We start from the raw sequence: 17,862 nt of genomic DNA on the forward strand, positions 1-17,862 counted from the left end.
GTAACCCCCATCAGCCCTAACTAGCATAAACAATGGTGAGGAATCACTGGAGTATCAGTCCTACAATATCTGAAGAACCATTTATTCCTCATCCCTGATTTATATATTTTTGACATACAAAGCACTTTGCTGAGTAACATAAGCAAATAAGACAGGTCTGTTCTTTTTTGCCACTGGAAAAGGCTGGATAGTTGAAACATGTTGTGAAAGTGTTTCTGGCAAGGCCAGCCAGCCTAACACCAGAACTGTCTGACTTTATTCTCAACCTTATAATTGGCCAGACATTTAGTTGCCAGTGGCAAAGAACAATTCATTTATTATATTCCTGTTCTTTCAGTTAAGTGACTAAAGCTAGCAAGACAGTACAATGACATTCTAGCACTTCTTCCTTAAAAGAGAAAAGGCAGATAGACTTGTTGGGGACCTAAAGGCCTATAGGGCAAACTGCAACAAAGTAAAAGAAAACCAGCATAGTTTGCAACTGGAAAGACCCAGGTTCAAATCAGCTACAAAGAAGCTATCGCACATCAGGCCAACCTCAAAGGGTAGTTTCAGAGCTTAAAATATGCCACCATAAACTCGTTGGAGGAAGGCTGAAGCAGAAACAATGTAAATATGGATAATAGTAAAGTAATAAAAAGAGAACTGTATACTGAGCTTTGACTTGGGTTGGGCCTGTGCAATTATGAAATTATCAGATCATTGTTTTTGTTGTTGTGAACTGCCGTCAGGTGAAACCCCATGAATGAGAGACCTCTAAGTCACCCTGTTATCAATAGCCCTGCTCAGGTCTTGCAGACTCAGGGCTGTGGCTTCCTTTATTGAGTCTATCCATCTGAAATGCAAGCCTCCTCTTTTCCTACTGCCTTCTACCTTACCAAACATTATTGTTTTTTTCAATGAGTCATGTCTTTTCATGATATGGCTGAAGTACGGCAATCTCAGTTTATTTCCCTTGGTTTTTAGGGAGATCTGCCTTGATTTGCTCTTGGACCCATTTATTGGGGTTTTTTTAGTAGTCCAAAGTATCCATAGAACTCTTCTCCAGAATCCCATTTCAAATAAGTTGATTTTCTTCCTATCAGCTTTCTTCACTCTCTGGTTTCTAAAGCCTTATATAGAAATTGGAAATACAACGGCATAGACAATCCTAATTTAGTATTTAATGATATATCTTTACACTGGTCTAGTTCCTTCATAGCTGTTCCATGTCCTAGTCTTCTAATTTCTTGACTGTAGTCTCCATTCTGATTAATGACTAAGCAAATGTATGGAAAAACTATTTCAAATGCCTTCATGGTCTTCTTTCAAGTTATGCAAATCATCTATGATCATTGTTTTTGGTTTCTTAATGTTCAGCTGTAAACCTGCCTTTGCCCTTGCTCCCTTCGCTAATTGTTCCAAGTTTTTGCTATTGTGTCATCTGTGTATCTTAAACTATTAATGTCCTTTCTCCAATTTTCACACTTCCTCTGAGTCTAATCCTTTACATATATGTTCAGCATACACGTTAAATAGATAAGAGTGATAAAATGCAGCTTTGCCTGATCCTCTTGCCAACTGGAAGTCATTCCCTTTCTCCATATTTTTTCCAGATGGTTGCCTCATGTCCTGAATGCAGGTTATTGAACAGCCACCTTTAAAATGGTAATAATGGAACCAAAGCTAATGGATTTTGTATGATAAGGAATTATATTTACAACACAATCTACATACTTTACTCAGAAGCAAGCTCTACTGTGTTCATTGTCTTTTAATTCCAGAAAAATTAAGGTTAGACTATAAAACTTTCATTTCCAGGCAAATGAATGAAAGTTAGATTATAAAATGTACTACACACTAAGATGACTATGTGCATATTTTTTAATGAAAGCCTCTAATGATTTAAATATTATGCTTTACTCACTCTAACCACACTGGCACTCTGCAGATGGGTTGGACTACAACCTCCACTATCTAGGATTCCAGCCTTAACACTTGTCACCTCAGTCACCATAGCAAATTGTCATGGTATATGGAGATGATGTAGTTCAATACATTCATAGGGCACTGGGTTCAGCAAGGCTCAAATACATGAACACTTGTTTATTCTTAACTTTTTCTTTCCCTCCATTCTGATCATGTTGGAGAAATCCAGGTGCCTCTCACCTGCCGCAGGAGCTGAGAGACAACTTTGATTTGCTGCCCTCGTGCCAAGAGGTAGCTGAGTGGGACACCAGTGACTCTTGCCATCTCCATGTAGTTAATGACACACATGAGCTTCTCCAAGAGCCGCAGGGGCAGGTAGGCATCCTTGAGACAATATACAGCCAGCCGTCGACGTGACTGATCCGTACCATTCTGCAAGGAGACAAGAAGAAAAAACATACAAATTTTGCAATTCCCATCATCCATTGCAAATAACCATGCTGGTTGATGGGAGCTAAAGTCCATTATCATTCAGAAGGTCATATGTTCCTTATCAAGTTAGTCAACAGAAGGGAGACCAAATGGCCGCCCGAGAAAACTCACCAGATAAGTTTGTACAATTAGACAGGAAAACTTGTCAGCTACATGTTCTGGATACAAACTTACCTGCAGGTCTGTGATAATGGAATGCTGTACATCTTCTTTCTGCTCCTGGAGGAAGTGATAGCTAACAGCATTCAAAGTGTAGGAGCGCAATTTGTAATCCCGCAGCAGAACCTAGAGGGGAGGAAAGCCAAATTAAGGCCCAGCAAGGTCTAATGGATACAATGCTGGCCTTATATCTATTCAAGATGTGTGCACCTTGGCTATTACTACCTCTCAGCAAAACTTGGAAAAGTTACTTTTTGGGATTACAACTCCCTCAATCGCCCCAGTTAGTGTTGCCAGTGGCCATCCTGGCTGGCACTATTGAAAGTTCCAAAAGACAAACAAACTTCATTTATATACCACTTCATACCAAACTAGCAGTGTCTAAGCGGTTTACAACTGTAAGTTAATTGCACCCAACAATGTGGGTACTCATTTTAGCAACCTCGGACGGATACAAGCCTGAGTCGAGCTTGAGCCCTTGGCTGGCATTGAACTCACAACCTTATGGTTTTGAGTGAGTGGCTGCAGTACAGGCATTTAACCACTGTGCCACCAGGGCTCCACAGTTCTGCCTCTCAACCTCCATTTTGCCACCTGCAAAACAGAACTAACAGCTTTTCTTACCTGAAGCAGATCAAACTGGGCTCTGCCTTCTGTGTTAATGACTTTATTCTCTCTCCGACCCATCTGCTTGGACTGGAAGGAAGAGTCCCGGATAACAGATTTGCGTGCAGGAATTCGGCCAAGGAAGGGAAATGTAGAGACCTGAGAACACAGAAAAGTGAATTGGGAGGCATGTTGCAGAAGAGTACAGGGAGTACAGGGAGGGTTACATGTAGGATTATGACAGGCAATTAATGAGTTAAACACATTTTAAGTAACAAAAAGATACACACTATGTTATTGAAAAGCAGGGTTTGTTTTTTATTAAATGATTTGAATTATTTTTAATACCCTATTTTGGGGAGCGTGGCTATGTCAGGAAGGCAGTTAATAAAATTTGCCAGACTGGTCTTTTAGCCAAGGTGCAGCCCATTGTATGCTCTCTTGTGAGCTTTTAATGCAGAAAGGGAAGAAAGGGTTTTTTTGGCAGTGGGGTGATTTTTCTTCCCCTCATTTTCCACGTTATGTGGAGGACAGACAAACACGTTACTTGACTTCTTTATGTTACTGCATGCTGAGCATGTATACATACCACTGCACATTAAAATTTATCAAGGGGTACAGTCTTTTCAACTGTGATGTACACTGTTTTGGGAGCAAGAGAGTGCAGAATTTCCAAAGTGGAAATTAATTTCCATTGACACTGTGTCACTCAGACAAAAGAATTCAACTCTCCTGATCTAGAACTTGTTGGACAAATCAATACATGTAAACAATAGGGTCCAAAACACACTGCAGGAATAATCCAGTTTGAGACCGCTTTAACTGCCCTGGCTCAGTGATAGGGAATCCTGGGAATTGTAGTTTGTTGTGGCACCAGAGCTCTCTGACAGAAAAGGCTAATGTATTACAAATTAGTTCCCAGAATTCCCTGGCATTGAGCCAGGGCAGTTAAAGCAGTCTCAAACTGGATTATTTCTGTCATGTGTTTTGTACCTAGGAAACATGAACTGCATATGTTTGAAGAAAGGATGGGTAAAGCTGATTGTGTGAATGAGAACAGAACTGCATTCAGGGAGAAGAGGTAGGAAGAAGGTACTTACCTTCAGAGTCTGGGCACGGTTTATAAGATAGGGAAGATCAAAGTTCTGGATGTTATAACCAGTGATAATGTCAGGGTCCACAGTTCGTATGAATTCTGCCCAGGTCTGGAAGAATAGTGAAGAGTTATTTGGATCGTAGAAATTTTCCACACACTGAGACCACTGTCACTCAAACTGACAGAAGCTCTCATTTTTGTGTATCTCAAACCAAGGTCTTTCCAGGCCTTGCCACCTGAGTTCAGGAGAAACACAGAAAAAAAGATTTAAAAAAATGCTCCTGCAAATCTCATGTCATCCTCCTTCTCTCAGATTTCTTGAAATCTAAACAAAGGAAGGCCATCAAGTGACATCTCTTTTACAAACAAGAGTGTTTGTAGCCTTCTACAAGGGGTAGGGAAGGAATGCTGTTCAACAGAGTACATGGAACTGAACCAAAACATTTTATGACATGAGGTAAAGGAGATGCTGCCCCTGCAGTTGAATGTTAACTCAGTATTAATGACAAAACAATTGTACCAGAAGCAGCAGGCTAGTTTAAGGGCTATATAGGAGTGGACAAGGAACTCAAAACGAACACCCAAGGGACCACCGCTGCTGTCATTCAGCACCTGCTGCCCGTGGTGACTGATTTATTCCACCTAGAAGCAGTAACAGCTTCAAAAGTACATAAGGACACAAGATTTGGTCACCAGAATCTCTAGCAAACTGAACCTCTGAGGGTTTTGGAGCTGACAGCATTTGGGGGATAACTTCAAAAAAGACCCAGTGTAAGTTAGAAATAGTTTAACTTCAAATAAAGGGCTCCTTATATCTTTACAAGCATTGGTGTTGGAAATATTCCTAGTCAAGATACCAGGCTTCCTCACTCCCAGTTCAATTTTTTTTCTAATTACAGCAGTATAAAAAAAGGACACATTAGAAGAAAGAGGAAACAATGAATAGAGCAGCCATATATCCATCTACTGACCCTTTTCCCACAAAGAATGTTTCTGGAAAGCAGTCAGAAAGATTCTTAAGTGGAGAATGTTTTTAAGCATTCCCTTTTCTGTCAGCACAGAGAGCAAAGCATTCTGCAGATGCAACCTCTTAAAGGGGGGGAGGGGTTTCAAGGAAATCTTTTTTTGCAGTAAAGTCTGCTATTCATCTTCAGCTTCTTTGCTGTAGAATGTTCCAAGGGGCAAGTCCAGGGTATTTTGCTGCCTGAGGGAAATGACAAGATGCTCCCTCCCAAATTACACATATAGACACTGAGTTGTCAGTTGAATCTTACTTTAATAATGGGGATGGATAGCATCCTCAACCACACTTAAGGGCAGCAAGACAGTTTAAAGGGTAAAAGATACAGCATGTGGCACACACTGCTCTGCCTTCCAACACAAAATAAGGGCTGGGGGTCTCAGGCATTGCTGTCCCTGCCTTTTTAGGCAGTTCCCTCATTTTGTCTACTGGCAAAACCAATACTGAGGTCTACTAGCTCCCTCAAGGTCAGGCACCTAGAAGTAAGAAGGTTGCCCCATTTCCTTTATATTCAGACATAATTCTCAAATACATACATAATACCTTCTCCCCACATTCTCAGCTCATCCTGGATCTTTCTACAGCATTCCACCATACTAACCAGTGTCCCTTGCCACCAATTGACTGCTGCCCCTCAGATCCATAGGCCCTATCATTCAGGCCTCACCCCATCTTCATAACTGTGTCAAATTAATTTTATGGAATACGAATCTCCCAACCAACGTCTCTTTGTGGTCCAAAATTTATTATTATTACCTTGAGTAGTTCCTCCTCCTTTCTGAAACAGAGCACCTGGGAACCAACAATCTGGGCACAGCTCTGCAAAGTGAAGACATTACGTACAAAGGGGTCTTTCTCCCCCTGGCGTAGGACCATATTGGCAATCTGAATCACTGGGTCCTTCTCTGGTTCAGGGAAAATGCCTGAGCAGAAACATACAAGTGGATGATTAACACCAGAACTGCTCCCCACCCCCACCCCACCATCCTATCCTTCAGCAGATATCCCAGCAATTCCCAAACTTGGGTTCTCAGATTTGTTGGGCATCATCTTCCAGAAGCTCCAGCCACTATGGCCACTGGGCAAGGATTCTGAGTTCTGAACCAAAAAGCTCTGAGGCCCTAAGTCTCAGAACTATGGACTCTGGGGGGGTAAGCATTCACATGGACACCTAACTAGAATAGATCCACTGTCACATTTTTAACTCCTTATAACAGGAATACATTGAAGGTTCATCTTACAACCCCTTAGGCCATACTCTGTCCCACTGTCAGGCAAAGGGTGGTGTTTTCATTAGTTCCAAACCTTACCAAAAGACATTCTGCTCCTAACAATATTGTGAAGTAATTGTTCACTCTGAAATTGAATGAATATCACCTTCCACTATTGACCCACCATATTAACATAATTTACCCAAACAATCTGCCTGGTGCATGCAGCCAAAACAACTTTTTCAGCCAGGGCAAACAACAATTCTCAGTTTGCCAGATCTGCTGCACAAGTCACCTCCTAACGAATCAGGTTTTGATGGACTGGAAAACCTTCTCAAGTCTCTGCCAAGTCTCTGCTGATCTAAAGAGCAGACATTTTTATATTTGATGTTCCAAAGAGATCTATGTATGCCAGACTGTCCCATGCTAAAACCATTTCAGAGTTATAAACTTTTAGTTGTTATAAAATGGGTGATTATCCAGAAAGATTTTAGATAGCTAGTCACCTACACCTAGAAGCTGAATCTATTTTACCATGCTGCACCTAGCCCCTTCAACTTTCGATATACCTTTGCGTCCGGCACATTCAATATCAAAACTGAGCACACGTAAAGGTGCAATGCGTTGCCACTCTCCTTCAGGTGGATGGCTAATGAAGTTCATCCAAGCCACATCAGCCTCCAGCTGACAAAGCGACACCTACAGGTGGGGAAGAAAAGGCAGAATAACTGAGATGTTTTTACAGCCTTTAACAAGAAAGCTCCCACAACCTGCTTCTAGTTTATCTAAAACACTCTTCACCCTTAATAGTTCTTGTGTGCTTTCTAAATCTAAGCCCACATATGCTGCACCCACATCTTCTAGAACAGACGTCCCTTCTCTGGGTACCTTGCAACTAACTGGATCCCTGTACCACCAAACTTTGACCAAGCACCTCCATCATATCTGGCCCTTCATATCTGCAGGGGTTCTGTTCTGGACCCCCGCCCCCCCATCCCTGCAGCTGGTGAATTCCACAGGACCTCAAGTCCCATTCTGCCCAATCATGGCAAGACATACATAACAACTGCACTGGTGTGACTGCATACATGTACTGCTATTGTGGAGAACGGGGCAGGACCATCCACGGATGCTCCAATCCGTGGATAGAAAGAGCCACTTGTACAAGAATTCACACGCGCGCACCACTTCACAAGAAATCTTATTTGCTCTTGACAAGTATGATCCAATCATAGTTTAACATCTGATTCCAACTTCTCAAGCAGTGGCCCCCCAGACAGTGGTGGATATCAACTTCTAGAAAACCCATCCAACATGGTCACATTCAGGCAGAATGGGATTATTATCCAACAAAATCTGTAGGATTACACATTCCGCACCGATTCCTTAAAGGTTTTCACTGAGTTATTTGCTGGGTAAAGACAAGTTTTATGCCTACAGAATTATGAATGAGCCCTTATGCCGCCTCCCTGCACCCTAGCCGACAGCACCTTGGGTGGATTCTCCTTGCTAGATTCTCCAGCAGACTGTTCTTGCCGCAGATGATACTTTCCAGCAGGCAATTCAATCCAGTTGCATCCGACAACGTCCCTATCCACCATGAACCTAAATTGGAAGACAAATCTTGAGTATGATGGGAGCTGGATAGCAAGACTTGAAAATTCACATCTTCCCCACCAGCCTCAAATTTATTTTTAAAGGTATTTTTTTATCACCATTCTCAAGAAAAAGTTATCATAAAGCAGTTTACAAATAAGGTTGGAGAATAATTTAGAAGATAAACTTCATAAAGACATAAAGGGGGAAGGCTGAAGGAGAGCATATGAGAGCATTAAGTGCATAGTTACTTTCAGTACAAGCAAAATCTATCCAGAAATGCTTGTATCCCACTTCTGCTCATGTAAAACCACAGGATCCTAGTTAAGTAACAGCTTCTCTACAACCAAAACATGCAAGAACACAAAACCTTATCTAATCCTTTTCTTATTTCCATTTCTAAGCCTTTTCCAAATAGCATACAGTTCCAAGTAACTACAACTATTGAAGAGAGCCAACGTTGTGTAATGGTTTGAGAATTGGCTACAACACTGGACATCAGGGTTCAAATCCCCACTCAGCCATGGAAACCCACTGGGTGACCTTGGGCAAGTCACACACTCTCAGCCCCATAAAATCCCATGATAGGTTCACCTTAGGTCACCTTAAGTCGGAAATTACTTGAAGGCACACAACAACAAACAGCTATTGAAAACTTCATTTTGTCAAGAATGCACAGCATTAGTAGGTGTACCACAAGAAAGTAAGATAAGCTGTTTTAAAGGTGGAAAGCAAAGTGCCACAACAGTGGGTCCTACCTGATTTCAAAATCAATATTAGCCTCATAGGCTTGATAATGGTGTACCCCTAAAGTTCCACACCGTAGCCCTTGTTCTAACAACCTCTTTGCTGGTGCAATTAGTCGGGGCATTGCCATAGTAATTTTCAAGAAAGGTATGAGATTTTCCCCATGGTAGCCATACATGCCTATAGTGAGAGAAGTCATAAAAATAATTCAGTCTCTTTTGAAGACTATGGATCCCCTTACCACATTTTCCCCACCCTAATGTCTATACTATAATCAACAGCTTTAATATCTGCATCTCTCCACTTCCACCAATTCTGCACATCCAGGGAAGACTGTATTTCATACAGTAGGCTCATAAACATTATGAACCCACAAGAATAAAAACAGATACTGTTTTCATCAGGTTTCACTCTTTGGAGTTTGGAAAAACTTCTTACTTATTACAAGCTATCAAATAAACGGCTTTTTATACACCCAGATTGGGTGAGAGACTAGGATGGATTGGTCTCTCTTCTAAGAGCCCTTAAAAGAAGTGTTAGGGAAACTTTGGCTTGCAGATTATTTTTTAGTACAATCTCCACTTTTATTATCTGAAAGGACAAAAGTTCCACACCCATGTAGTAAAGGCTTCTCACATCTTTACAAACATAACACAATCTTATCCACTGAAGACTAGCGCAGCTATTACAAAAGCACAGAAGGATAATAGTGAAAACAACAGAAGAATACCACTAATAGCAAGGAGAAAGTGGCAACCTTGTTTGAGATACTGATAGAGTGGGGTTGCTGTGGTTTTAAGGATAGCAAGCACCCCAAATCCGGGCTTAACCAAACATCTCCCTGACTGCATACACATAAATCTGTTTTTCAAAAGTGCTCACTTTGTTTGTTGCAGATCTCCACTGCCAAAACAACTTGGCTAAGACCATCCTTGTTGGACCGCATGTCCCGGATGACAGCAGCATTCAGCTCCCGCTGAAATTCAGCCAGGTGCTCTGCTTGGAACCCTAAGGAAAAAGTAAACAAGGCAGAGAGAAAAGTGAGAATAGGGAATTATTTATATGGAAAGATAAAGAAGATGGTTTTGTAGGATTCCCTTTCCTGTATTCTAACTGCACACTCACCAGCCTGGGCAGGCACATAGAAATATGGAGCAAAACCATGGATGTGACAGCAAATACTATTGCCAGCTTCAGTGACACCAAACATCCTCAAAACTGGAACTGGGCCCTGAGTGGATCCTGGGAATCCAGGAATGTGAGTACCTGCATCCAGTAAATGAGGAAAACTCGATCAGATGTTGAAAGTCAATAACATACAATGTCTTTCTGCTAAAAAAAATTCTTCATGTGCATAAACTGCTTCGTTAGTACAGTGGTGGAAATGATAAATGCAAGTCGAAAGGCTGTTTAAGGTTATTTTAAGTCACCTTTTATTTTTTTTAAAAATCTTTGTCCGCCTTATTTCATCAGCTTTTTCTTTCTACTGCCATCAGAGCTAGCATCTTCTACCCACCCACCTACTCAACAACCACAACAAAAAGGAAATCACATTTTTTAAAAGTGTTGCATACAGATTTCCAAAGACACCTTCCTACAAGTATTTCTTTACACACACACACACACACACACACAGAAAGGGATTTATGTTAGTCTTTGGTTAGATTGTTCAGAAATGCTGGGGAAATGTGATAGTAACAATGACAAAAATTACAAATAAAAATATAACATTTCAAAGGAAAACACAGATGTTATCAATATACACTGGAGAAAAACAAAACCTACAAGATAAAAAATTAATTACATTTTTAGTATATGAAACTAGGGTAATCTTAGAATCTCAGGCCTGTTACAGACTGCCAAAATAAAGCTGCTTCGGGTCTCTTTGGAGGTATGCTATTTAAATGACGCATGGGTCCTAAGAGTCCGGAGGTCGCGCCAAAGCCACACTCCATTCATAAGCACCGGAGTGCAGCTTTTGGTGCAGCTTCCAGATTCTTAGGATGCATGCATCATTTAAATAGCATACCTCCAAAGAGACCCGAAGCAGCTTTATTTTGGCAGTCTGTAACAGGCCATAGAATCATAGAGTTGGAATAGACCGCAAGGGCCATCCAGTCCAACCCCCTGCCATGCAGGAAATCACAATCAAAGCATCCCCGACAGATGGCCATCCAGCCTCTGTTTGAAGACCTCTAAGGAAGGAGACTCCACTACACTCCGAGGGAGTTTGTTCCACTGTCGAACTGCCCTTACTGTCAGGAAGTTACTTGGAAAATGTAAATATGAAACGTTGGTGGACTAACATCTGGGAGAGTATACTGATGGAAAAGTTAACATGTATAGCTAGAGCAGTAGAAAACACTGACAAAAGCAATGAAGTTTGGAAAATTTAGTTCCTCCTTTATACAATATGTGAATAAACATAAAGAAGAAAGGAAGCCACCAGAGATGTACACACCATTTTGGATGGATATTTTCTGAAAATTGTATTGAACAAAAGGTGTCTTTTGTTCATGTAATGCAGGTAACAACTTTGGTTCATTCTCTTTGTGTACCTGCAGATCCCATCAGGATAGATAATTATTTTTGCAAATGTCCTCTAATATATATGGGCAGTGGCGTCACTAGGGGTGGGAGTGGGGGGGTTACAGACCACACCAGGGGACACCCGAAGGGAGGGTGACAGCGCTGCTCCTGAAACACCTACTTTTTGGCAGAAATGGGCCGTGACATTCATCTGCATCCCTTTAAAATGCTTTAAAAGATGGTGGGAGTAGAGTGAAACTCAATGGGAGGAGAACGGAGAGGCTCTAGAATTTTTTAAAATTGAAATTTCAAAATTTTACATGTTTAAATATTTTAAATTTTTTAAAAATTTTAAAATTAGTAAATTCTTTTTTAATTTTCTTTGAAAAATGCATTTTCACCAAATCTTCACTATGCATATGTAAATACATTTAGGTTGTGCATATGATATTGTAATTTGAAGGAATAATTTTAACTTTTCTAGTTGTTTATGTCAGAACTATTAGCATTACACTCAGTGGTATATGGGAACCATGATTTATGAGCAACATTAATGCAAAAAAGCATTGCTAAGGATTCTGTATGGAGGAGGTCAATGGGAGGGTGCCACCAGCCCTAGGGATGCCACTGTACATGGGTACCTCTACAAGGGAGAAAAGGGCACTGAAAGCAGGGAGAGAAGCTGCTCTCCTGTGGCTTGAACTTTGTTTCTTCTGTGGTGAGGAAGCTATTTGAGCTAATGGAACGAACATATGGAATTTTTGATTATGGAGTCATTTGCATTTTTAAATCATATCAACAAATTGTAATATTTTTTATTTTGGTTGTGTGTGTGTGTGTGTGTGTGTCTTCCCACAACTCAGCAATAAGAAAAATAGGATGATTCCAGTCTCTCTGGGGAATTCCAGACTTGCCCACTCTGCCTGGCAAGCAAAGCTGGCGACATTATGGGGCTATTGTACCTATCAAAAGCCCCAAGAATTATAACAGCACCAGAACTTCCCCTCCAGCAGCAAGGAGTCATTGTTTAGTCAGATAAAACAGATACCTTGTTCTGCAAACCCTTTACCAGGAAGAACAGAACCATGTAGTCCCAGCCCATCTACCCTGCAAAGCCTTCAAGTACTCTCCACCAGTATCTCAACCTGCTTATGGTACATACTCACCCACGTAGTAATCTAATTCCAGTTGCTGGAAACACAACACCTCCTTTTTGGGGTTTATTTTGGGAGGCAGTGGTCTCTGCCACTTGGGGTTACTCACTGATGAGAAGAGATTACCTGAAGGGAAGTCAGAAACCCAGAATAGAGGTGAGCACCAATCCTCTTTTTGCCAGTCCCAAAACCTGAAAAACTAAAGAACAGACTTTCCCCAAGGTCAATCTTCTTGTTTGAAAGTTAGGAAAAAGAGAAAGGCAGCATAGAGAGAGAGACAGAGAGATTTCTTGAACTGGTACAGTACTTGAAAAGTGGTATTTATTAAGATATGTGTTATGTTCTATATTATTCTGTTACTCAAGGAACCACAATGGAACAATTGTCAAATTTATTACTAAACTAAACTAAATCCTATAATAAAGAATATAGATAACTTTCATAAAACAATTAGATAGATAGATAGATAGATAGATAGATAGATAGATAGATAGATAGACAGACAGACAGACAGACAGATTTAATTTTCCCTGGAAAATGATTAACCATCCATTATGAAGCCAAGCCCTCCCTCCAGTCCATCTGCCTTGGTCCAGGCCTTGGAGGTAGAGAGGAACTGCTGGACCTCTTACCCTTTCCCTCCACCACTCCCTTCTCCTTCTGTGTCATGTCTTTTTAGACTGTAAGCCCGAGGGCAGGGAACCGTCTAATTAAAAAGATTGTATGTACAGCGCTGTGTAAATTTACAGCGCTTCATAAATAAAGGATAATAATAATAATAATAATAATAATAATAATAATAATAATATAGTATATATTCATGTCAAAAACCAAGAGTTCACACAACACAGCAATCATACTGTTTTGGATGACAGATGCCAATCAGTCTACTTAACTGCTTCACTGCTTTTTCACTTCAACCCAAAATCCCTCAGCCTCACCTACCTAGGGAGTGTTCTCCCTATTTTGTCCCCATCTAACTCACCAATGGGAATGGCATCTGGGGCCAGCTGTGCTTCCTTTGCCTCCAGAGCCATTTCAGATTCCAGATCTTCCAGAAAAGCCAATTCCTCCTCAAATTGGGAAGGACCATCTTCCTCCCAATCCCCTCCTCGTGGTTTTTTCCATTGTGACAAAGCGGGATCCCCTTTGCCAGAGCCTGCCGTAGAAGCCTTCCGTTTGTTCTCCATCTTGGCATTCCTACAAAAACAAATGATGTCCCCATGTCAGCAATCAGCCCACTCCCTGATCAAAGCCAAAGTCTTCCCCAAAGGCCTCCATACCTTTTGGACACACATTCAGAGCAGAATCAGAATAGGATATGCCAACGCCAGTTACCTGTACTCCATATCCCTGTCACAAGCAGCTGTTCTCACATTCTTTGGTGTCAAGAGTAGAACTGCCTTTCACCCATTACCAATGTACAGGCTTTGCTTATATTGATTAAAAGCTTTATTGTCTAATTACTTCACATCTTTTTTTCATTTGCACAGAGTTAAACTGAAGAGCTCATTAAGACACTTAAAGACAAAACATAAAGGATTGTTAATTGGTTTAGATTACCAGAAGATTTTGAATAAATATTAGGAGGGGGAAAGGTGGGTTATAAAAAGTAACAAGCAAGGAAAGGTATTCTCTGTATTTACAGTAATTGGAAAAGTCCTTATTCTTGGGTCTCTCAAGCCTGAGGTGGCACTTGAGGTCCAGTACACATCTCCAAACTGAAGGGCTTGGCTTGTTTGCTCAGAATTGACTGTTCATCAGGGGAATGGATTGCCTTGGTAGGCGGTGGACTCTCCTTCACTAGAAGTTTTTGAACAAAGCTTGGGTTATCATCTGTCAGGAATACTTTAATCAGAGGTTTAATATATCTCCAGCAAGGGATATGACTAGATTACTTCTGGGATCCCCTCCAACTGTACAATGCTATGATTATACAGAACACTCTGTAGACATTTTTACATAAAACAGCCTTGGCAGCTGCAATGATGAATGGTGGCAGGGAATGATCACCCATTGCCCCTTTTATCCACTTAAAATCCATTTCCCAAACACAAAGGAACAGAGACCCTCAAATTTTCCTCCATGTTGAGAGAAACAACTTGGAGGCAACAATTTTGAGAAGAAAAACACTAGGAAGGGGAAGGGATGTTCAGATCAAAACAGCAGTCGCCCTACATTTGGAGATAGTTCAGATATCTAGTGTGAGAATTTTGTCCATAGCCACAATCAAAGCAGCATAGAAGGATGAATCAGATGCAGGTACCACTAGGATTAGTCTTTCACAAATGATTAGCCAACTGCTATGTAAAATGGCAAGTAGGGATGATATAAAAAATAATGCCTGACACCACTTTAAGTGCTGTAGCTCCATCCTATGGAATCCTGGGATTTGTAATTTTACAATACCAGCCAGAGGGCTGGTTCCTCACAAAACTACTCATCCCAGAATTCTGTAGGATGGAGCTGTAGCAGTTAAAGTGGTGTCAATCTGCATTGTTTCTACTGTGTACATGCACCCCTAGCCCTAGGTTTGATGGATAACTCTCAGATCTTTTACTGACATCCCAGAGGGAACAGCACCCTAACACAACCTCACAACACATAATACTTGAAAAGGAGGTACCACTTGCATTGCAAGTACAACCATAAAGCTGGATGAGCTTCACTCACTATTTACACAATTCTCCTCCACAACTACCCTCCTTCACCTTTTGTTATTGTTGATAACTGCTTTCGAATTGGCCGCAAGCCATGGTGACCCTATGGATGATACATCTCTAAGATCTCCCTATCCTCCAGTGCTCCACACAGTCCCTGTAATTTCAGGCCTGTGATCTCCCTGATTGAGTCTATCCATCTTGTATGTAGCCTCCCTCTCTTTTTGCTCCCTTCCAGCTTTCCTACCATTATTGTCTTTCCTAATGAATCATGTGGCTAAAGTACGACAGCTTCAGTTTAACCATCTTGGCTTCCAGGGAGAGTTCAGGCTCGATCTGTTCAGGGACCCATTTGTTTGTCTTCTTGGTCACCCGTAGTATTCTCAGCGCTCTTCTCCAGCAAAGAAGTTGATTTTCTTCCTATCTGCTTTCTATGCTGTCCAGCTCTCACATGTGTACATGTGCATGGGACATCTCCAAGCCCCACTATCTTACACTGCTCTGTTTCAGGGTTGCAGATTGATGTCCATGACCTCCTTAATTCTGTTACAAATATGATATGTATGTACTTTGTTGTTATTGTGATATTGTTTTATGCAAAGGTCATTGGCCAAAAGCAATAAAATTTGACTGACTGACTGACCTCCCTGAGGGCCAAAACAACACCCCAGAAGTAATCCAGTTTGACACTGCTTTAACTGCGCTGGCTCAATGCTAGTGAAACACGGAAACTGTAGTTCTGTGAGACGTTTAACCTTCTCTGTCTGAGGCAGCTCCGGTGCCACAACAAACTAGAGTTCCCAGGATTCCCTTGCACTGAGCCAGGGCAGTTAAGGCGGTCTCAAATAGGGTTATTTCTGCAGCATGCTTTGGACCCGAGTCTCTTTTCCAGTACATCTTGAATTAGCTGATTTTCTTCCTAATTCTACACTCATTCCTCTATATTTGTGGCTTTGATATTTGTGGATTTGATTAACATGTTCTCTCTAGGAACATCTAGGCCCTCCAGTGCAACTCTATGGTCAACTTTAAAGGTTGCACTGAAAGACCTAGAGATTCCTAGAGAGGTGTCCTCTCAGGTAAAAACACTGGCCTGTTACAGACTGCCAAAATAAAGCTGCTTGGGGTCTCTTTGGAGGTATGCTATTTAAATGATGCATGGGTCCTAAGAGTCTGGAGGTCGCAGCAAAGCCACACTCCATTCCTAAGCACTGGAGTGCAGCTTTGGTGCAGCTTCCGGATTCTTAGGATGCATGCATCATTTAAACAGCATACCTCCAAAGAGACCCGAAGCAGCTTTATTTGGGCAGTCTGTAACAGGCCTGTGTTTTTGTAACATGTGCGGTTTTTCCATATTCAGGGGGCCTTGTGCCCAAAGCCTAGTGAATACGGAGGGGCGAGCCTGCTTTCCTCGCTCACTCAGCCCACCTGGAATTCTGCCCTTGGAAATGTCACTTTTTTGGACTACAGCTTCCTCACACACACACCCCAGTCACTATGGCACTGAGCATGGTGGCTCATGGACTGTGAGAACTCTAGTCCAAACATGTCATTTATCCCACAGAGTCCTTTCCCAGCCATGCCCCCAAGAGCAGCCATGCATCCTTGCTGTTTTAGACTCCCCAGAACCCTTGGAGTTCCAGTGGTCCCCAAACTGTGCTTTCAGGGGATTCTGGACTTCAACTCCCAGAATCCCACACCATTCGCCAACAAGGCTGAGGCTTCTGGGAATTGAAGTCCAAAATTCCCTTAAAGAGGACATTTGGGCCCACCCTTCAAAAAAGCCCTCAACTATGGATTCATTCCCTTCGCAAACATCTTTCTCACAACGACAACAGACTCAACAAACGACTTGTTGTTGTTGTTGTTGTCCCCATTTCCCTCAGCGCCCCCCAAAACCCTTCTCACCTCACACTCCCCTTTTGTCCCTCTGCAGCACTCTCCCGCCAAGCAGTTCAGGGGAGGAGCCTGCTTCCTCAGTGCCTTGTTGCCATGCCAACGCTCTCTTCATTGGCCGCCGCCGGCAGAGAGTGACAAGGAACCAAACTCTCGGATTTCCGTCAGCCGCCGAACGCAACACGCATGCGCATCTCTGACTCCGGGCGCGCTACTGCCGCCATCTTTAGAGTGGGCGGAAAAGAGCGTCCGTCCAAACGCGCAGGCGCAGAAGCTCTCAGAACTCCTGAGTGACAATGTGGGGGAATAGATAGGGAAAAAAAGACACAGGGTTTAATAAGGCTGCATTATTACTTCGATTATTTCTCTTTTAAAAAAATATTTGTATTATTATTAATAATATAACGTACTTAAAACAGTATTTTAAAATTTCTGGTGCCACCAAAAAAAAACCCATCTACAGTTCCCAGAATTCCATAGCATTGAGCCATGGCAATTAAAATGGTGCCAACCTGGATTATTTTTCTTTTTTTAAATAATAATAATAATAATATAACATAGTTAACATAGTATTTTAAAAAATCTGGTGCCACAAGGAAAAAAATTACAGTTCCCAGAATTCCATAGCATTGAGCCATGGCAATTAAAATGGTGCCAACGTGGATTATATCTCTTTTTTTAAAAAATAATTGTATTATTATTTAAAATAATAATATTAATAATAATATACTTAAAATAGTATTTTTTTTAGAATCTTATACATAATATGCATATACAATATATTATA

General features: G+C 41.4%; 1 protein-coding gene across 1 annotated transcript in view; it reads right to left on the bottom strand.

The window, feature by feature from the left end:
• The window catches only part of POLD1 (DNA polymerase delta 1, catalytic subunit), a 29,903-nt gene extending 12,671 nt beyond the window's left edge, over nt 1-17,232 (bottom strand). The window contains exons 1-13 of the mRNA XM_089531517.1: nt 17,088-17,232; nt 13,505-13,719; nt 12,532-12,645; nt 9,962-10,102; nt 9,719-9,844; nt 8,848-9,016; nt 7,984-8,098; nt 7,063-7,192; nt 6,039-6,205; nt 4,266-4,370; nt 3,184-3,324; nt 2,575-2,685; nt 2,149-2,340 (exon numbers count right to left, since the gene is read on the bottom strand). Of these exons, the coding sequence (XP_089387643.1) occupies nt 2,149-2,340; nt 2,575-2,685; nt 3,184-3,324; nt 4,266-4,370; nt 6,039-6,205; nt 7,063-7,192; nt 7,984-8,098; nt 8,848-9,016; nt 9,719-9,844; nt 9,962-10,102; nt 12,532-12,645; nt 13,505-13,709 (1,716 nt within the window). The 5' untranslated portion in view covers nt 13,710-13,719; nt 17,088-17,232. The remainder of the gene's footprint in view (nt 1-2,148; nt 2,341-2,574; nt 2,686-3,183; nt 3,325-4,265; nt 4,371-6,038; nt 6,206-7,062; nt 7,193-7,983; nt 8,099-8,847; nt 9,017-9,718; nt 9,845-9,961; nt 10,103-12,531; nt 12,646-13,504; nt 13,720-17,087) is intronic.
• Between the last annotated feature and the right edge of the window lie 630 nt (nt 17,233-17,862).

The sequence above is a fragment of the Sceloporus occidentalis genome, unplaced genomic scaffold, assembly GCF_023333645.1.
Source record: "Sceloporus occidentalis isolate IW3139 unplaced genomic scaffold, rSceOcc1.0.p SCAF_7, whole genome shotgun sequence".
NCBI classification, from domain to species: Eukaryota; Metazoa; Chordata; class Lepidosauria; order Squamata; family Phrynosomatidae; genus Sceloporus; species Sceloporus occidentalis.